Source organism: Schistocerca nitens, chromosome 2 (assembly GCF_023898315.1).
Source record: "Schistocerca nitens isolate TAMUIC-IGC-003100 chromosome 2, iqSchNite1.1, whole genome shotgun sequence".
Classification (NCBI taxonomy): domain Eukaryota; kingdom Metazoa; phylum Arthropoda; class Insecta; order Orthoptera; family Acrididae; genus Schistocerca; species Schistocerca nitens.
The window spans coordinates 462197854-462220286 of record NC_064615.1 but is presented as its reverse complement, the minus strand read 5'-3'; the positions used below and the strand labels follow the sequence as shown (position 1 = coordinate 462220286).

Below are 22433 nucleotides of genomic sequence, written 5' to 3'. Positions count from 1 at the left end.
TCCAGTCAGGTGCTATGGAATAACATGCAGTACCAGCAACCTGTTATCCACTATACCACAGCAAATGTTCATCACAAAATAGAGTTGATGTCCTCTTACAGTTGTTATGCAAGGATTCTCACAAACATGTGTGTTATGAGTGTTCACAATACCCGCATGAGTAAAGAGGCTCTCATCCATAATCAGTACACCATGAGTGAACAGTGGATCAGTAGCATGGCACTCAAGTAACTGCTGACAGAAATTCTGACATCTTGGGTAATCTACAGGAGTCAGTTCTTGTACTTTCTGCAGATGAAATGGGTGGAATTGCTACATCTGTAGCAGGTGCCATACAGTTGATTGAGGAACCCCTTCAGTGGCACTGACACAGTTGGAATGTCTGGCCAGATCTTCATCTACCATTTCCAGCATGTTCTCAATGCTCATGATGTAATGCCTGCCACAGATGACATTATCTATTGTAGATCAGAAATAAAACAGTTCCAGACAAAATTTTATTTAATGTATTAGTCTTATTTTGATGAATACATTAAACCCATGAAGTGTGTGTAGTCACTTTTGAATCATCCTGTACAGTATGCTGCCCCGTTGGCATTCCAGTTCTGCAGTTTTTCATTCAGATATTTGTTATTATTTTGAAAATATTCCTTTTTTCTAATTTTGTAGAGTATTTCCACAGCACCTGAAGAGATGACAGCAACAGTAGCTGAAAATCAGAAACAAAATGGTAGTACACCACAAAGTGATGAGAGTACCAGAATTTCTCCACATGAAGGTAGGTAGTGGCCATCTGTCACCTTGTAATTGCAAATTACCTAGTATCTTATATACAATATCTGCAAATCTACATCTACAACTACATTTGCATGAATACTCTTCAAATCCCGTTTAAGTGCCTGGCAGAGGGTTCATCAAACCTCCTTCACAATTCTCTATTATTCCAATCTTGTATATCACACAGAAAGAACAAACAGCTGTATCTCTCCATTCAAGCTCTGATGTCCCTTATTTTATTGTGGTGATCATTTTTCCCTATGTAGGTAGATGTCAACAAAATATTTTTGCATTTGGAGGAGAAAGTTAGCGATTGTAATTTTGTGAGAAGATTCGGTAACAATGAAAAACAACTTTCTTTTAATGATATACAACTCAAGACCTGTATCATTTCAGTGACACTCTCTCCTGTATTTTGCAATAATACAAAATGTGCTTACCTCTTTGAACTTTTTTGATGTACTCCGTCAGTCCTGTCTGGTAAGGATCCCACACCACACAGCAGTATTCTAAAAGAGGATGGACAAGCTTAGTGTAAGCAGTCTCCTTAGTAGATATGTTACAGTTTCTAAGTGTCCTGCCAATAAAACACAGTCTTTGGTTAGCCTTCCCCACAACATTTTCTATGTGTTCCTTCCAGTTTAAGCTGTTCATAATTGTAATTCCTAGATATTTAGTTGAATTTAGGCCTTTAGATTAGACTGATTTATCGTGTAACCGAAGTTTAATGAATTACTTTTAGCACTCATGTGGATTTATACTATTTGTATAAAACTGAATTAAAAACGTATCTATGTATACACTCTGTGAATCACTATAAAGTGTGTGACAGAGAGTACATCCCAGTGCACTAGTTATTACGGTTTTTTCCTGTTCCATTCATGTGTGGATTGTGGGAAGAATGATTGTTTAAATGCCTCTATGTGCACTTTAATTAATATAATATTATCCTAACAGTCCCTATGACAGCAATATGTAGAGGGTTGTTAGTGTATTCCTAGAGTCTTCACTTAAAGCCAGTTCTTGAAACTTGGGTAGTAGACTTCATGGGATAGTTTCCATCTATCTTCAACAGTTCTGGTTCAATTCTTTGAGCATCCTTGTGACACTCTCTCATAGGTCAAACAAACCTGTGGCCATTTGTTCTTGTCCTTCTCTGTATACATTCAATATCCCCTTCTAGTCCAATTTGGTATGGGTCCCACACAATTGAGCAATATTATGGGATGGGTCATAGGAGTGATCTTTAAGTAATCTCTTTTGTGGATCAATTGCATTTCCCTAGTATTCTACCAATAAACTGAAGTCTGCCACCTGTTTTACCCATGACTGAGCCTATGTGATTATTCTGTTTTGCATCCCTACTAAGTGTTACACCCAGGTATTTGTATGGGTTTACGAATTCCAACTGTGACTCACCGATATAATGTTAATAGGATACTATGTTGTTGTTTTTTTCTCCATTTTGTGAAGTGCACAATTTTACATTTCTGAACATTTAAAGCAAGTTGCCAATCTTTACAGAACTTTGAAGTCTTATGAAGATCTGACTGAGTATTAGTACAGGTTTGTTCAGGCTGTACTTCACTGTAAATATTTGCATCATCTGCAAAAATGGTGAGATTACTATTATTGTTGTAAACGGAGGCTTCCGCGGCCATTATCACAGTCAATAAAATTCCTTTGGGTTTCTGACTGCATTGTCAACTATAATATTCTGACGTTTTGGTGACTATTGCAAGAAGCCTTCCTCAGGGTGTTTAGGGAAATGCACCCTGAGGAAAGCATCTTGCAATAGTCACTGAAACATCAGAATTTTATAGTTGACAGTGCAGTCACAAACCCAGAAGAATATTACTGTTATTGTTGTCTGCAAGATCATGAACAGCAAGAGATCCAGCATACTTCCCTAAGTATACCTGAAGTTACCCCTACATCTGTCAATGATTCTTGATCTAAGATAACTATAGCTACATCCTCCATACAAAGAAATTTTCAGTCCAGTAATAAACGCATGCAGTGCCATGTGTTTCAAACAGTGCTTCTAATGACAGTCATGCGTGTGATGTGAACACACCCATCGCACAGGCAGCTGCCCCACATGTTGGTAAACATTTCCCCTCTCTCGCATGCCAACCACGTGATTCGGCAGCCATCGCCGTTCCCTGCGCGATGCCAACGCCTCTCTCACCCGCAATGGTTACTCAAGGCAAAGCTAACAACAGGCAGTCACTGCGCACCCCGATCTGCTCTGTGTTGCACGCGCAGTCAACCTCTCTAAACAAGCGCACGCTGCGCTCACGTAATAGGCATGTGACTTTCATGCTGCCTTTTCCCACCCACGCTAATGGCTATACCTCATCGCGCCCCACTCGTCCCAACACTTCATGTCAGGACGTTACTCGGCCTCACGTGCAGTTCTCAGTCTCTTCCACCACTGATGGAATGACACACAAGATAATTACCACTGCCAGCCCTCCTATTAGGCACAAGGTTAGATGCATCAACCCCATTAAGTTGTGTGTGGCTTGGCAGCAAATTAACGAACTTCTGGAGGCTTGTACTGTCATGGACAATTACCCAGTGCCAAACATAAATGATTTCGCCCATATGTTATTGGGCGACACAATCTTCTGTGTGATTGACTGTTATCGTGCCTATCACCAGATTCCTGTTGCACCGGAAGACATTCCACAGACTGCTATCATTATGCCACTCAGTTTGTTCCAATACAATTTCAAGCCATTTGGCTTAAAGAATGCGGCGCAAACATGTCAACATTTCATTGACTCAATCTTACGACAGTCGAGTTCTGCTTTGCATACCTGGATGACATCGTCATTTTCAGCAAGTTGACTGAGGACCACGAAGATCATTTATCCCAGGTCCTCCAGAGCTTGAACTCCAACGGTGTCGAGGTCAACAACGATAAATTCCAATTGCGCCACTCTTCTGTGACATTTTTGGGTTACACCATCTCCGCAGATGGAATACAGCCTCCCAAATCCAGCGTGCAGGCTATCACATCATTGCCACCCACGGATATGTACAGAAGACTCCAACATTTCCTGGGTACTGTAAATTACTACCGCTGTCATCTACCTTCTGCCGCCGCCATGCTGGCCCCTCTGACAGGCTCATTGTCTGGTAAACAGACTTTGGGCCTTAAGCCAGTCCATTGGACTGAACCTATGCTAGAGGCCTTCAGGGCTCTAAAGACAGTGTTAGCTCACGCCATCGTACTCACCCACCCCAAACCATCTTCCGAGTTGATCATCACTATGGATGCCAGCGACATTGCGGTCGGGGCAGTATTACAGCAACACAAAGGTGACATGGTTTCACCCCTTCATTTCTTCTCTAAAAAACTGTCTACAGCACAGAAGAAATATTCTGCATTTGATAGAGAACTTCTGGTGGTCTATGAAGCCGTCTGACACTTTCACCCTGACATCGAGGGCCGTTCTTTCTTCATCCTTACTGACCACAAACCACTGGCGGACGCCTTCTGCAACCCTCCCGAGGACCCACACCCTCAGTGTTTCCGCCACTTAGACCTGGTCTCTCAATTTACTATGGACGTACGCTACATCAAAGGCATGGAAAATATCCCTGGTGATTTCTTTATGCAGAATAATAGTGTCTCATGCATTGTGATTTATCCGACCTCGCCGCTCTCCAGGCCTCTGACAAGGAATCTCAAGCTCTCCTCACGGATCCTCAGACATCGCTTGTGTTTACCAAAGCGAAGTTCCCCAGTGTTTCGGACAAAGTGTGGTGCGACTCTTATACTGGCACTATACGGCTGTTGCTCCTCCCACGTTGCGCCGACAAGCCTTCGACACCTTGCATAACCTCACCCACCCTGGCATCCACGCCACCACATGTCTCGTCACCGAGCATTTTATTTGGAAAAATGTTAAGCAGGACTGTGAAACCTGGGCTCGCAGCTGCATTTCCTGCCATTGGATGCCACACCTCCCCCCTCCCCCCGCCCTTGGCAAGTTTGTCATTCCACAAGGACGTTTTCGTCATGTACATATCGAACTTATCGGCCCTCTGCCACCATCAGAGGGCCACAGATATATCCTCTCCACAATCGACCGCATGTCTCATTGGGTGGAAGCTATTCCTTTACCCAACATCACAGCAGAAACCGTGGCCAACGGATTCGTCTCATCATGGATCGCTAGGTTCGGTTGCCCATCCACCATCACCACCGACCAGGGTCGACAGTTCGAGTCTACACTTTTCACGATTCTATGCAACCTTTGCGGTATTAAAAAAATTCATACAACAGCCTACCACCTGCAAAGCTACAGTTTAGAGGAAAGATGGCACCGCACCCTTAAAACAGCTCTCAGGTGCCATGAATGCCTCTGGTCTGAGGTGCTTCCTTTGGTACCACTTGGTCTCCGTTCGACCTTTAAACCTGACTTACAGGGAACCATCTCCAAATTCGTTTTTGCAAGAACGCAGTTCTACCTGGGAAACTTATCCTGCCTCAAGCACCCGAAGATTTCCCCACTTCCCCAGACTTTATTAGTAGAATGCGCACCCACTATAGACATGCATGGCTACACCTGCCTGTCAGTCATTCCCTGCCACACACTTACGTGCCAACTGCCCCCAACACATGCTCCCACATTATGCTCAGGGACAATTCCACTAGACAACCCCTGCAACCCCCATACCTTGACCCCTTTGAAGTACTCCGGGGGGTGAGACGACGTTCGACATTATGGTTAAAGATTGACCGCAGACCGTTTTGGTAAACAGTCTCAAGCCTGCTTTTGTGGACTCCAACGTCCCTGTACCATCCCAGTCAGATCATCTGGACAAATTTTCCATTGCCGAGCCTGATAATGAGTTAGCTCATCCCATTGTAGGGTCTTCTCCTTCTGATGATTCATCACCGCAGTTCGTGTGTTTCCCAAGCATGTCATCATCAACCCCATGTGCTGGTTTTGATGATGTTTCATATGCTGGAGAGACTTGCTCCCTGTCTTTCAATTTGTGCTACAATGTACCAACTAACCACGTCGACAACATGTCGATTGTCACTTTCGACAACCATGTGCTCATGCTCCTTACAGACACTGCAGACTCGACACTCAATGAGGAACTAGATGTCAAGACAGTGCATATCCTGTCCATCCCCCAAGAGTGTGATCCGTCAATAGTTTGTGTGTTCATCTCCTCGGACGGCTCAATCTGCATTAGGGGCAGGCACGCTCGCATGATGCACCCCTCCCCACACCTCTACTCCCAGGCCAGCCGACGCATCGTCCGGCCCTGCTGGCTGTCTGATTATGATGTGGACCTGCAGCCCGCCACCACACACTTGCACACTGCCCTGACTGAGATGGAGCTTCCAGTCGTGCGCCTGCTGCCTCGCACTACTCCCTCCGACACCGACGCCCATACGACCTCCCCTCAGTCCTCAAAGGCCATACTCCGTACTGCGAGGGGGGGGGGGGGGGGAGGGGGTTATGTGGCATCAATAGGTCACATTGACCACGTAAAGCATGATCTTTGAACTCTAACTGCTCTGACAAGCCGCCATGTTAATGTAACAGTCAGCCTTTGTACCTTGTACAGTGTACACGTGTATCTTTCTTTCTGCTGAAAAGACATTTATGGGAACAGTTTGTTGCGTATAAAGTTATCTGTATTCCCGTTTCCCATATGTCTGTCCAGTGCAAACTTGAGCCATAGTTCCTCTACATGTTCCTGTCACAAGCTAGAAGTTTCAAGTTCCTCATTGAGATATGACACTACTGCTGCTCTGTCCAATTTGCTGAACCTGTAAATCTTTCTGCTTGTCTTAGTTGGCCTTTGTATTTTGGTGTTCACTGTTGTTATTACTGCCTCATAGTCACTGAAACCATTTTTGATGAGAACTTCCTTAGTATCGTCAAGTCTGTTTGTTGCCATTAGATACGATATATTTCCATCCTGAGTGAAGTTCTGAACTATGTGTTATAGGTAGTTTTCAGAGAAGGCATTTAGTAACATTTACTGATCTTTATATATTCATAATATTTTTTGATCATATAGTAATTGCTGTCAGCAACGGTCAAAATATTTTCTCTAGTGAATTTTTCTTTTGATAGATAGTAGATGCTACACCATGTAAGCTTATTCCAGACCTTGCCCTGATTGTGTTAAAATACTTCTCATTGGTTATGAGTGCCCACAATTGAGAAGTGATTCTTTGAGATACTGTGACTGATGAATATTATTATATTCATCATTCAGAAAAGCACACATTCTAAAATGTCACAGTATTAACTCTTTAGTGCCCTTTACTTTTATAAAACTGAACACTAATATTTACTTAGTTACCTTTTTTATTGCTTCCATTGACCTACTCTCTCTATTTGTATAATAGGTATTGTTTTTATATTATGAAAAGGAAAGTTGCTATTCACCATGCAGCAGAGATGCTGAGTCCCAGATAGGCACAAGAAAAGACTGTCATAAATAATCTTTTGGCCAGTAAGGCCTTCATCAGAAATAGACAGCAGATACACACACTCATGCAAATGCAACTCACACACACATGACTGCAGTCTCTGGCAACTGAACCCCAATAGTGTGACTTCAGTTGCCAGAGACTGCAGTCATGTGTGTGAGTTGCATTGTGTGCATGTGTGTGTGTGTGTGTGTGTGTGTGTATGTGTGTGTGGTCTATTTTTGACGAAGACCTTACTAGCCAGAAGCTTATTTGTGACAGTCTTTTTGTTGTGAATACCTGCAACTCAGCATTTCCGCTATATAATGAGTAGCGTATTTCCTTTTCATACTATAATATTATTACATTCCATCCTGGATTTTCCAGTGTTTGATTATGTATTGTTTTTAACAATTTTTGAAGCTGTTACATGTTCTCATTGATTATAAACATTTGTCTCAGAATAGTAATAACAAAGAGCCTGTAATCATAAAAAATAAATGTATGTATGCTCACAATTGTTCATTAGTTATTATATATATATTTGTAACACCCAACGGAGGAATCATTGAATAATACCTTAGTTTAACATGCATAATTAATACATTATTGGAAGCTGTAGGAATAATGAATAACTGTCCTCAAAATTTCCCATACTGATCATTTCTCCTGTTATATGAGAATAACTTTCTTGATCTAATTTTTCTTTCCTATGTTGTATGCTCCTTTTTTACTCATACACTTGTCTAAGAAGGAAAAGTTTGCTGAAATAAGATGTGCCACATATTGAGAGACAGTAAGGAAAAACTCATTTTAAATTATATTGGTAGATTTGTATACAGTTATTGCTGAAGTATTGCTGTAATTACATGTACATTCTTATTATAACATTACATGTTTCACCTTGGACTGCCTTAAAGCTTATTTGAGTTTATATTAATTTTTTCCAGAGGTCAGTACGCATAAAAGAGAGAGGATAGAACAGAAAGAAGATAAGGAACAGCCACCTCATTCACCAACCCCAATATCTTCTCCTGCCGTACCACCTGCACAATCAGGCCCTTCATCTCTGTCAACTGTACGACCTTCTCATCCAGCTAGTCTTGTGCCACATTTGCTATTACAAAAACTCCTGCAGCAAATTCCTGTGTCATCTGGCAAACAATCTCCACCACCCCCAGCACAGGTCCCCTCTGTATCACATGCACAGCCAGGACCTTTATCTCCATCAACTGTACAACCTTCTCAGCCAGCTACTACTCTACCGGAACTACCATCACAAATAGTTCCACAGGAGACTCCTTTGCCGTCTGGTAGACCACCACCTCCAACCTCACCACAACCGCTTCCTGTATCACCTGCACAATCAGGCCCTTTATCTCCATCAACTGTACACCCTTCTCATCCAGTTAGTCCTATGCCAGAATTGCCATCACAAATACTCCCACACCAAACTCCTTTGCTACCTGGTAGACGACCTCCTCCACCCCCACCACAGTCCCCCCCTGAATCACCTACACACCCAGGACCTTTATCTCCATCAACTGTTCCACCTTCTCATCCAGTTAGTCCTGTGCCAGAATTGTCATCACAAATACTCCCACACCAAACTCCTTTGCCATCTGGTAAACAATCTCCACCACCCCCACCACAGATCCCCTCTGTATCACATGCACAGCCAGGACCTCTATCTCCATCAACTGTACAACCTTCTCAACCAGCTACTGCTCTACCAGAACTACCATCACAAATAGTTCCACAGGAGACTCCTTTGCCGTCTGGTAGACCACCACCTCCAACCTCACCACAACCGCTTCCTGTATCACCTGCACAATCAGGCCCTTTATCTCCATCAACTGTACAACCTTCTCATCCAGTTAGTCCTATGCCAGAATTGCCATCACAAATACTCCCACACCAAACTCCTTTGCTACCTGGTAGACGACCTCCTCCACCCCCACCACAGTCCCCCCCTGAATCACCTACACACCCAGGACCTTTATCTCCATCAACTGTTCCACCTTCTCATCCAGTTAGTCCTGTGCCAGAATTGTCATCACAAATACTCCCACACCAAACTCCTTTGCCATCTGGTAAACAATCTCCACCACCCCCACCACAGATCCCCTCTGTATCACATGCACAGCCAGGACCTCTATCTCCATCAACTGTACAACCTTCTCAACCAGCTACTGCTCTACCAGAACTACCATCACAAATAGTTCCACAGGAGACTCCTTTGCCGTCTGGTAGACCACCACCTCCAACCTCACCACAACCGCTTCCTGTATCACCTGCACAATCAGGCCCTTTATCTCCATCAACTGTACAACCTTCTCATCCAGTTAGTCCTATGCCAGAATTGCCATCACAAATACTCCCACACCAAACTCCTTTGCTACCTGGTAGACGACCTCCTCCACCCCCACCACAGTCCCCCCCTGAATCACCTACACAACCAGGACCTTTATCTTCATCAACTGTACAACCTTCTCAACCAGTTACTGCTGTACGAGAACTGCCACCGCAGATAGTTGCTCAGCAAACTCCTTTGCCATCTGGCAGACCACCTCCTCCCACCCCACCACTGCACCTCCCTGTATCACCTGCACAATCAGGCCCTTTATCTGCATTAACTATACAACCTTCTCAACCAACTACTCCTGTGCCAGAATTTCTACCACCACAAGTACTCATAAAGCAATCTTCTTTGCTATCTCGTGGACCATCTTCTCAACTCTCTCGGCCCTCTGCACGTGGCATTAAGAAGACCTCTAATAAAGAGAAGGTATGTATTAACAAATATGGAACTGCGTACATTGCATTAACGCCATTTTTTTAAGTTCTTTCTTTTTTCTTATTGCTTTTCTCTCAAAATTTTATTTTTCTGAAATACAATTTTCATGATTTAGGAAGTAGAAGTCCTTGGATGTGTGCTTGGTACATACTTGTAGAATGTAGTGCTATCACATATAAGGGCATTTCTGTCATTGTTAGTAAACAGTCAACATTTTACAATTTTTGACATCCAAAGTTAATATCTCTAGGGATGGTGTAACATTTTTAACTCCTCATCTTTCAATAAAGAACAGTTGTTCAGAATATTGGAAGATATTTCAAGTGGAAATCTAACTACTGTCAATCAGATTAACATCATGAAGTTTACTTGTATTGTTACAATGCTTAGGAAATTAATGAGACATTGAAATATTCCACTGACAAGTACATTCATTCCTTTTTCTCATTTAGTGGTAATGGAAAAATTAAAGATTTTTGTTGCAATAGTTAAGCTGTTGATCTTTGTCCTTCATATTCCTGCAATTATAGAGTATGATTTTTTCCACCATGTACAAACTCTAGAGATTGATCAATAAGAGGATATGGAACAAAAATGGTCTAATGAACTTATGTCTGGAAATGCATGGTTTCCATGCTACAGACCATTTATTCAGTCATACTTTGATACAGGGACAGCAGTTTAATATGGCTGTACCATGCAGCCACAGTTACAGATGCATGGTTTCCTCCTAGAGGGTGATACTCTTCCTCATATGTCATGTCCTAGGGCTGTCTCCTCCCACAGTAACTGGTAATGTTGTGTCCAGTTCACTTCTCTTGCTGACTCACCTTTAGTGGATATTTTGTACACAGTGGTTCCATATTAGGAACAAAAGCTTGCTGACATGGTGTTTGCTTATGGAAAGGCAAATGGTAATGGCTGGTGGGCAGCAAGGTTGTATCAGGAGAGCTATTACTGCTGACAAGCATTCAATGCTTGCAACAGTGTTTCACCATTTGTCTAAGACAGGCCCATTTCAGGAAACAGGAAATCATGAAGGACATACCCAAAATGTTCATACACTGTATTTGGAGGAAAATGTAATTAAGATTGTGGAAGGTGACCATCGTATCAGTACCAGGCAGTTGGCCAGCCAGTACAACGTAAGCCAGATGACTGTGGAACATTCTCCATGACAATTGTTACTATGTGTATTGCTTACAGCATGTTCAGGGCCTACTAGTGACAGACTTTCCACATCAGGAGCAGTTTTGTCACTGGTTTCTTCACCAGGCACCCATGATTCCATGATTTGTGTCATCCATCCTATTCACAGATGAAGCCAACTTTATGCAGAGTGGTATCTTCAATGTTCATAATAGAAATCTGTGGGATAGTATGCGGAACCCCCACAGTATGATGACAGTGAATCATCAGCATTGGTGCAGCTGGAATGTGTGGCCAGGATAATTGGCGACTGTATTTTGGGACCATTCTTCCTTCCACATCACTTAAAGGCTGGAACCCTCAGTGTTTTCTGTGGGTGACTTTGCCTCCCCTACTGGAAGAAGTGCCTTTAATGATTCAAAGGGTTATGTGGCTGCTGCATGTTGGTAATCCAGTCCACTTTGCTGTTAATAGCCAGATGCTTCGCAATCATGTCTTCCCTGTTCAATGAACTTAACAAGGGGGTCCAGTTGCGTGGCCTTCCAGTTCACCAGATCTCAACCTGTGCAATTTGTGGTTATGGGGCTGTCTCAAGAGTATCATGTATGCAGAGCCCATTCCAGATGTGGAGACACTGGAGCAGTGAATTCACACTTGCTTTGGCATTGTTTGGATGCAGCCTGGCCAATGTGAACTTGTGAGACTGAACATGTTACAGAGTGTACATGCATGTGTTGAGGCACATGGAAACCATTTTCAACACATATTGTAACTGTGGCTGCATGGTACAGTGTGTATTACCCTGGAGTCTCTGTAACAATGCATGAGTGAATAAATGGTCTCTAGCTTGAAAACCATGCATTTCCGGACATAAGGTCATTAAACCTTTATTGTTCCACATCCTCTCATCGATCAATCCCTAGAGTTTGTACATGGTGTAAAAAGTCACCCTGTATAGTGACATAAATAAATGGCTAACATCTGAAAGACACGGTATAGTAAAGCATAACCCAAATGAGGAGAGTGTGTGATGTGTCTGTAGAAGCTGAGAAACCTGGGTTGCCAAGGATATTCTCCAACTGGGTGGTCTAGTTAGCTTTTGTCCAAAGTTTTATGGTGGTCATTTACAGTTCAATTTACTATAATAATTCATGAGCCGCAGGAAAGACTGTAATTCTTTGTTCATCCCTGGTGCTGGAAAATATCACACAGCCTGTATCAGTCTCGGATTGGTCCTCACGCCAACCTTACTAATAACATGTCCCAAGTAATTCACTTCTTCCAATGCAAAATGACACTTCTTGGTACTCAGTGTTAAATGTGCAGCCTGTAACCTCTTGATTATGACTTTTAGTCACTGCTGATGTATTTGTACATCTCTTGAACAAACAACTATGTTGTCTAAATACAGTGAATAGTGATGAGGTTTTAATCCCTTCAACTCTCGAACTAACAAATACTGAAATGTTGCTCATGCATTCTTCAAACTAAAATTCATTCTTCTATACTGATAATGCCCCAAAGGTAATGAAAATGCAATCATTGGTCTGTCTTCCACAGTCACCTCCAACTGATGGTACCCACTTCTCAAATCCATCATCAAGACATATCAGTGCTACCCAAGATTATCAGTTATTTTCATTATGTTCAGAATGGGGTAAGCATCATCTTACTGTTAAAGTGCCGACAGTTGCAGCAAAATTGGCACTTCTTTGAACCATCTGTAGAGTTTTTGCTGATGTAAAATTCTTCTACAATCAGCTGCATCATGGTATTCTGTATCGCTTCTGGTACACCATTCCTCACAGGAATCCTGTATTGCATCATGGGTGGAAAAACAAATCTTGAAATGCCAAAGATTCTTCCGTATGCTCTACCTCTGCTGTTCCCAAATTATTAACCTTTTCATGCACTGCAATCTTATTGGTGCCCTGGCCTGTTCATAGCTCACTCCTTCTGTGCAGCAATCTGCCTCTTCTGGAGTCTCTTACATATGGCTTCAGCAGCCAGAGACAGTGGTCAACTGTGTGTGAGCTGTGTTTGTGTGAATGTGTGTGTGTATGTTGTCTAATTCAGAAGAGCCTTAGGGCCAAAAGCTTACTTGTTTAGCAGTCTTTTCGTTTTGCTTGTCTGTGATTCAACATCTCCACTATATGGGGAGTAGCAATCTTCCCTTTTCATAATATTGTTAAAGTCTAAAAAGCCATTGATATGTATTAAGAGTAGAATTGGATTCAATACAATTATTATGAGGCACATCTGTTTTTACATGGTCCTTGTCTGACAAATTATTTAGTAGAAATTTATCATTAGCAGATGTGTGAACTGTATTTTTTTACCCTGTTTTCGAGGTAAGACTGAAACCACTAATTTACTGTTATTCTCACACCTAGATGTAAAGTAACAGAATGGGCAACATTTAACAAACACTAAAATTCCAAATGTATTGAAGAATGTGATACTACCAAGCAAAGTTCACATGAAATTACTTACATGGAAGAACTCAAATGGTACCATTGTCAGATTGCTGTATCAATGAGAATAAGTCAACTAAAGATGAACTGTAGCCAATTAAAATAAATAGTAATTAATTTGTAAAGATACTGCACTACAAACTAGAAATAGGTCATAAATAATGTAAACTAAATACCAGTGAATAATTTGTGGAATTGATATGCATGAAAGTGCTAGTAATTATCATGCAGCCAACTGTAAAGACAGAATTTATGTTAGGAACTAAACTTATAATGTATTTTTAAAGCAGTTAACAAAAAATTAAGACATTATTATGAATGAATATGTCACATAATTTTGAAATTAGAATTATAATGCTACATGTTTCAGAAACATTGCAATACTTTGTTAAGCCAGATTCAATACCCATTTTGTGAAAAGGGGAAAATCATAATTGTAGATTTCATTAAATTGTGGCCCAAAGTGGTACAGAAGGACAAAATGGCATAGTATCTCTTTATATATATGGCGATTGACAATATCATAGTTTTTGGTTTACCTGACTGCTTGTTGTGGCTAAACTTTGCCCACAAGCCGCTAATCTTTGCCTGCTACCATCTGGTGAGGTGAGACATAGGAAACCATTTTCAAAGCCAATGAAACCAATATTTTTGTTAGGAAATGTTTAATTGCACTGTGTTGATTATTTGCGTGGAAGATGTACTATCAGTGGGAGATCTTATAAAGGTAAATCTTTAAATCAGTAGCAGTATTTTGATTATATGTTTGTTAGTTTTCAAGTTTATAACCAGAGATTATGCTTGTGTTGATGATAGCAAAGGGACATAAGGGTACATCATTTTTGCACTGATTCATCACATGCCTTATTGATTTCTGAAATGCAGCGCATGTGGTTATAAAAAGCCTGTTAGAAATTGGTACAGTAAAAAGTAAGAACAAATACTACTTTTTATAAGTGAATTTTAACATTCTAAGTTCTCTTCTTGGTACAAATTTTGGTATATTTTACTAATACATATTGTTAATTTATTAGGATTACAATTATAACAATTAATTAAAGTATAATATATGTTTATGTTCTAATATATGCTGGCACTAACAATTTTATAGCAAAAAATAGAGAAATAACTCTACTAAGATAATAAGTGTGTCAATTTGCTCCTCCAGGTACTGGTAGCCCAAAATGACATGCTGACAAAATTTTTGAAATTGTGAATTCGTAGTGAAGCTAATTATTTTAAATTGAACTCCTTATGCAAATGCTTCTCAAGAAACCTCAGTTAATGTAAGACTTGCATTTATATAATTTTAATTGGAATTGATGAGCTATGAAAAACAATTAACTTCTTAGCATGTCATTTCAGGCCACTTTACCCTAAGCTGCAATAGCAGTAGTCAAATAGAGTTAGTATCAAATCAGTCATGCCACAGTTTCAGCATCAGTCAGACATCATGTTTTAGACATACACTTTGTGTCAGTTTTATGTGTGTCGTGGCACAATAAACATGTTTTAAAGATATTTTGACTGTTTCAGTTACATTATTCATTTGGTTAAGTCAACAAAACCCGTCTGATATATGGAAATTGGACCCATATGCTATTTCAGTTGGAGGAAATGCAACAAATCTGAGTTACACCTCTCAATCTAGATTGTCAGTTATCAGCAAGTTATGTAAATGAAATGATGTTAACGAAAGCTGGTAATGTGTAGCAGTATTGGTAGCATGAAAGATTGATAATATACTGCAGTTTATGATTCGGTGGTTCAAATCTCGTTCAATTTGAAATCTCTACACCTCATAATTGTAAAATTCATCATCATTTTTTATCAATAATGAATGTCTTCTTCTTTCTAATTACATACTACACACAACATTCCTGTTTGGATTTCAAATATAAATTCTTAATTATTGGTATTTTATGAAGGACTGTTAATAAAGGTTGTTTAAACTAAGAAAACATAACAGCTTAATTTCTGAAGGCAAAATTGAAAAACCAAATACTCTTTACACTAAACTCTCGCTAATCTGGCCCTCAGTAGTCCAGCCTCTCAGTAATCTGGTGCACATCCAAAAACACATACACCATGAATTATCATGCACAAAAATGCTTAACCAAACAATGCATTATGTACTGTGTTTGAAATTGTAGCTGTCTTTACAGTTTGTAATCATGTCTTCTAAAAGGAAATACATTATGCTAGACCTCAAGCAGAAACTTGAAATTTTAAATAAGTTAAATCAAGGTTCTTCAGACAAAGCCATTGCTGCTGAGTTCAATGTTGGATGAGCAATTATTTATGACATCAAAAAGAAAGATGATGTTATTTAACAGTACTCAACACAAATGGATAGTGAGTTGGGAAAACGGAAGGTTATGCGAAAGAATGAGACTGAAATTGGACGTAGCTGTTTATACATGGTTCATACAACCACGCAGTAAAGGAATTCCAGTCAGTGGCCCATTATAAAGGAAAAAGCAGCTGCATTTAACAAACAACTTGGTGGAGTAACTTGTTTGCAGCGAGCAAAGGTTGGCTATCAAACTGGAAAAAATGACATGGCATTCGGTGGCTGACAGTCACTAGGGAAAGGCGCTCAGCTAATGATAAGGATGCTGATGAGTTTGTAAGCAGGACACAAAAGATAATAGAGGAAGAAGATTTAACTGCCGATGCCTTCTATAATGCTGATGAAACAGGACTCTTTTACCAGATGCTTCCTTCAAAAACATTAGCTGCCAACAATGAGAAGGAAGCTAATGGTTACAAGCAACAGAAACAGCATGCATCATTAATGAGTCATAAACTAGTACTTATGGTGATTAGAAAATCCCAACATCCATGTTGTTTTCAATACACTGACATAAATATTCTACTGGTACAGTATTGTGCTCAGAAGAAAGCATGGATGGACAGACAAATATTCTCTTGGTGGTTCCATGAAACGTTTGTACCAGCAGTGAGAAAAGCACTAAAGAAGAAATAGCTTCCACTGAAACCTATCCTTATAATTGACATTGCTCTCAGTCATCCTTCAGATGTTTCTCTAAAGTCTGAAGATATACAAGCACTCTTTCTCCCACTCAATGTGACAGCCCTAACTCAGCCCATGGGCCAAGGAATTTTGGAATCAATTAAATGTCATTATTGACATTCACTTCTTGCCTCCTTTCTGAACAAAAGTGAAAATGACTCTATCAAGACTATGCTGAAGGTGTGGAAAGCAATTAACATACATGATGTTGTTTTCCAAGCAGCTGAAGTATGGGATAAAGTGGAAAGCATTACCATAATGAAGAGCTGGAGAAAATTGTGGCCATCTATTGATGCCGAGTTGGATCCAGTAGTGAGTGACAGCGATGAGCCAGTCAATTTGGAATTATCAATTATTTTGTACACTGACATGTTCCACAGACTCCCAGGGGGAGAAGAAATTAATGATGAACATGTTATTAAGTGGCTGAATGAGGAAAACTGTGATACAGACCAAACTTTAACAGATGAAGAAATAATCAAAAGCATTCCAGAAAGTAACGATGAAAGTGATGATGGAGAGGACACAGGAGGAGAGAGCATGAAGATTTCTCACACTGCTGGTGCTGAAGCTGCTGAGGTCTTCCTGGAGTAAATTATGCAACAACCAGATACATGCAATACCGATGTAATGCTTGTAAAGCGGTTGCATGATAAAGCATGCCACCATCATGTATCATCATTGTGACAGTTAAAAATTAGGGACATGTTTCATAGTGCGTGATATGACTGTATAATTATGTACATATATTGTACACTCAAGGACTAAGTTTTCTTTGAAAATTATAGTGTTTTTGGAGTTAATAAAGTATATCCTCTATGTTTTGAAATTGTATCCTTCAGTTTAATAAAGTACAGTACACTATATACCCTATGTTTTCAAAATAAAAAGCAAAATAAATGAATAAAATAAATGTCAGACACTCAATTATCTGGCACTTCCACTAATCCGGCACCCATATGTGCCAGGAATGGCTGGGTTAGTGAGAGTCTAGTGTATTTGTACTATGTTCATTGTTTTATACCACAGATGTAGATAAGTGACATAGAAACATGGAAAACAATTCACTTTCATAGCATTGAGCCATAGAAATGATGCTTTTTTACATTTGCCACTGTACTATTACAATTTGAATCCAGCAGAACTGATCTGTTGCTACGTTAAGGAATTTGGCCCAAGAAATAACAAGACTTAAGCTGACAGACGTACTGGAACTAATGCACACAGCTTTTTCTCCTTCCTTGCCGAACACTGGCAGAATATAGAACAGCACATCATAAAAGAAGAGGAGAAGATGCAGTATTTCGATGGCTTCATGGAATCTGTTGTTGGTCTACTTGTTATCAGTATAGCAGATGACAGTTCTAGAAGTGAAACGTATTTCTCGGATTCAGATAAGGATGGAGCTAAGAGATTGCCTGACAACTGACTGCAATTAATACCTTCATTGGCTACAGTATCTGACTGTATGGTGAAATACCTGCAGTACAGTTTTGCATCACACGTCGCTGGCACAGAAAAATTACTCTGTGTTTAAGTTAGGAATTTTCATCACTCTTGTTTGTAATTAGAATACTAAGTAAGGTGAAAACAAGAGCATTTTATGCTTTCTGTCTGGTCACCTAAGAAGCAAACAGTAGTGCTGGAGTTTTGCCAAATATCATTTTATCCTTTTTAAAAATTAAATGAAATTTGAGACTATATTGTATCTTTGCTCATCTCTTTTACATCTGAACTGCAACTACTCATGCCATTGCAAGTTTTTGTCGAAGGTTAGTGTGCTGCTAAAGCTGTTGTCCCGCATTATCGTTCAGTCTATGTGTGTGTAGCACAGCATAAAATGTATACCTATGATTGTACTTGACTGTACTGACCACAGCCTGGCTTCTGCTCCATGTGAAATGAAATCCAATGAGATTGGAGCCAACACAGAAGAATACATGGTGCAATGTGTACATCAGATTTATTCTTGTGATGTACAAAGTATAGCAAGTGGAGTTAAAACAAAGTTACGTAGATGAAAGAGCCCAAATGATAACATTTTTGAATTACTTATTGATGAGAATAAGTCAACCTGAGATGAATTGTAACCAACTAAGAATAATTGTAATTAATTTATAAAGATACTGGACCACAAACTGAAATTATATCAAAAATACTCTAAACAAAAGTCCAATTTATCATTTATGGAACTCATATGTAGAAAAGAGTTTGTAGTTGTGGTGCAGCCAGTTGTGAAGACACTGGATTTATCTTACAAACTAAAATCACACAGTATTCATAAATAAATTAACAAAAATAATTAAGATATTATTATGAAAGTATATTTCATACCATAACTTTGAAATGAGAATTATAATATTCTGACATGCTAAGTGTTTGAGAAACATTACAATAATTTGTTGAGCCAAATTTTGTAACTAGTTTTGTGCAAGCATCTAAATCTTAAATGTAAATTCTATTAACTTTAGTTTAAACAATGCATAATGTAAATTTGTAATTGTTGAAATGACAGTCAGAATGGAATCATTCTTGCCATGGTTTTAGTGTCAGCCCTACATCATGTTTTAGGGACAAACCTGTGTCAGTATTATCTGTGATGTGATGAAATAACATGTTTTAAAAGTATTTTGACTGGTTTGGGTATTTAATTATTTGTTTCATTCTACAAAAATCGCCTGACGTATGGAAATTGGAGCTAGATAATATTTTTGATAGAAATATTGCAACAAATCTGTGTTACACACCTCAGTCAATGTCTTCAGTTACTAACAAATCAAGTGTTTGAAATGTACTCATGAAAACTTGTTACATTTTATAGTGCTTCTAGTTTGTTTAGCACTATTTTTGTGTTATTATTATCACTGAATGATTTCCTCTGCAGTAAGCTGTTGTCTCCTGTATATCTTTTTATATTTGTGATAATAAGTTAGGAAATGTGGATTAGTGTAGTTCTTTTTGCATTGGTCTGAAAAATTTAAGTGTCTTGGAGGATTTTCTAATACCCACAGTGCTCTAGAAAAAGTATATGACTTACATTCCAAGAATATATGTTTGTAGGTCTACCATTTTGCTGGTTTTACCAAGCATGTCTTTATCTTTACCATGTAACAGTAATGATCAGAGAGACCAACATCCTTTATAAATGCTATACAATATTCTCTGTTGACATCTGCAAGTATGTGGTCTAAGACTGATGCTGAACTTTTTCATTCCTTAAGTCCTTGTAGTGCTTTTCTCACTAACCTTAGTACAGCTTTACATGGTGTGCTTTCCTTGTTGGGAAAGAATCTATTAGCTCATCAAAGTTCGTCAAAAGTTTTGCTACATGAAAAAACCAAATGTCATCTAATGTCCCCGTTTCTGCTCCTTCCTTGTTCTAACAAACAACCTTGTCATCACTAATTCTGTAACTATTCCTGCCAGGGTTAAAACTTATTCTCCGGTTAACTTGACTAACCTTGCCACAATCACCATTTTAGTTATCCCTCATTTATTCTCCGGGTAGGCGTTATTACATGCTTGTACAACACGTTTTCCGCGCTACTCCCAGAATAGAACTTTAACGGCTGCTATCTGGGGACTGTACAACTGGTCCTTACCAGTGTAGCATTCTGGGAAAAATTTTCTGTCAAAATTTCATTTTCTTGGATATACCAAGAAGATAATACGTACTCTTTTTTACCTGTTATTCAAAAGGGATGTGTTTCAATATCATATGAATAATCGATAGACTGACGTGTGCTGCATGCTGGGTGCTTTCTCAAACAAGGTCCCCCCCCCAGAAATTGCCGGGTGGGGTAGATACCCCGGTTTGCCCTCTGCCCCCTTTATCCAGGCCTGTTGCGCATGCGTCAGTCTGACAGCTTAGGCGCACCAGTAAAATTTTTTCCAGGTGGCATCTGGCTGCTTGCTGCTATTACTTATACAGCTAACTGCCACACTTCTGTAGCCAGAAGTGGGAGGAGGTACTACTCATACATGACTCAACTGTGAATGCGCATGAGCTCACTTGCAACTGCTCAAACGAATCTATTGTAAGCAGTTGTGACTTCACGCTCATCGGAGGCAATTTGCTGTCATGAAGCCTTACATAGTCTTCCTAAAGCCATTGACACATTTTGCTGTTGACAGACGCTTTTGTGAGCACTGTGTTTTGTTGCTGTATATGGCGCATTTCCTTGGCAACTTTGTTTTATTTTCGTTTTTTTTCTCTTTTTCATGTTTTATTGCTGCAGTATTATTCTGCAGTAGCAAAATACAGTAATATCCTTTGTTAGAGTACTGGTTCTTACCGGTCAATGTTACCAAAATTTAACTGAAAAGTAAAACAATGAAAAATTCCCAGAATTCTAAAATAATCCCGGGTTTATCCCGGTTTCCTCCTGGATGAAAAAATTCCCAGGTTTTTCCAGATCTCCTGGTTGTCCCAGGTCATATACACCCTGTAATGGAATTTACAATTAAGATTTCAATACTTTTAGAAAAGTTGTTTATGGAAAATTGCTTTACAAATCATTGCAATGTTTCTGAAACAGTTACCATATCAGAATATTACAATTGTCATTTCAAAATCATGGTTTATAAAATATACATACATAACAAAATCTTAGTTATTTTTTATTACTTTTAAAATACATTGTGATTTTAGTTTCTAACATACATCCTGTGTCTTCACAGTTGGCTGCATCATAATAACTATCACTTTTGTATGTATGAACTACATGATTGTTTTCATTATTTTTGACATATTTTTTTCATTTGTAGTTCAGCACCTTTATAAATTAATTACAGTTCATCTTAATTGATTTCAGTTCGTCTTAAATTGAGTTATTCTCAACAATATATTAATCCAACAATTTTGCCATTCAAGCTATTACATTTATGAAACTTCACATTCTTTGATATGTTTAGAAGCATAGTTTTTGTTACCTGTTGTCCTGTTCTGCTACATTCCATAACCTACCTAGTATAAAGTATCACACATAACAATTGTGAGTAAGGCTTCATCATGGCATGATGCACCAGAATAGGAGCTTTATATAATAATGAAAATAATCTAGTACTGCTATTGGCAATATAATATGAATGGATAGATAAAAATATCTATTCACGAAGTGGCGGCAGGGAACACACACACAAAAGGGTTTAACTATTACAAGCTTTTGCAGCCAATGGCTCCTTCTGGCAGAAGAGCTGAAGGGGAAGGAAGATGGCTGAAGGAATAGGACTGGAGCAGTTTAGGGAAAGTGGTATAGTTCAGAAAAGTCACCCTGATCCCAGGCCAGGGGAGACTTACTGGACATGATGAGAAGGAAATACAGATTTATGCAGACTCCTTAATTTCTTTTTATTTTTTGTATGCTTTTTGGGAGTTATGGTCTTTTCAAAGTAGCTGATTAATACATTCAAGAGCAGGATAATAACTGAGTGGCCAATGGGTGCTCCAAAGTTGTTGTTTGGACAGCTCAACAGTACCAGGACTGGATGTGATGGACCAGGAAAATCTGCTTTTGAACTAGGTTGTTGGGATAATTATGTCCAGAGAAGGCTCAAGAGAGAGTGGTGGTTTATTGCTGTAAAGAGTCTGCCACCAAACAAATATGTCTGCCTTGAATGCTAAGGCTATTTGGGTGGGGAGGTGGGGGGGGGGGGGGAGGGGACGTTTGATGCAGAGAGCCCGGCAACTGTCAAAATATGACTACTGTTGTTTGTTAGTAAGTTAGATGCAGAGAGAAGTTT

The 22433-nt window shown here is 39.6% G+C and overlaps 1 protein-coding gene and 1 long non-coding RNA gene across 2 annotated transcripts in view; both read left to right on the top strand.

Moving 5' to 3' along the window:
- The first annotated feature begins 8008 nt into the window (after nt 1-8008).
- Nucleotides 8009-9870, top strand: LOC126235094 (basic proline-rich protein-like). Its single transcript, XM_049943827.1, has 3 exons — nt 8009-8060; nt 8185-9767; nt 9853-9870. Exons 1-3 carry the CDS (start codon nt 8009-8011, stop codon nt 9868-9870), a joined length of 1653 nt encoding a protein of 550 aa, XP_049799784.1.
- Nucleotides 9871-9894: 24 nt separating this feature from the next.
- LOC126234441 (uncharacterized) overlaps nt 9895-22433 on the top strand; it is an 85497-nt gene continuing 72958 nt past the window's right edge. Inside the window, exon 1 of the long non-coding RNA XR_007544723.1 lies at nt 9895-10022. This is a non-coding gene — a long non-coding RNA (uncharacterized LOC126234441). The remainder of the gene's footprint in view (nt 10023-22433) is intronic.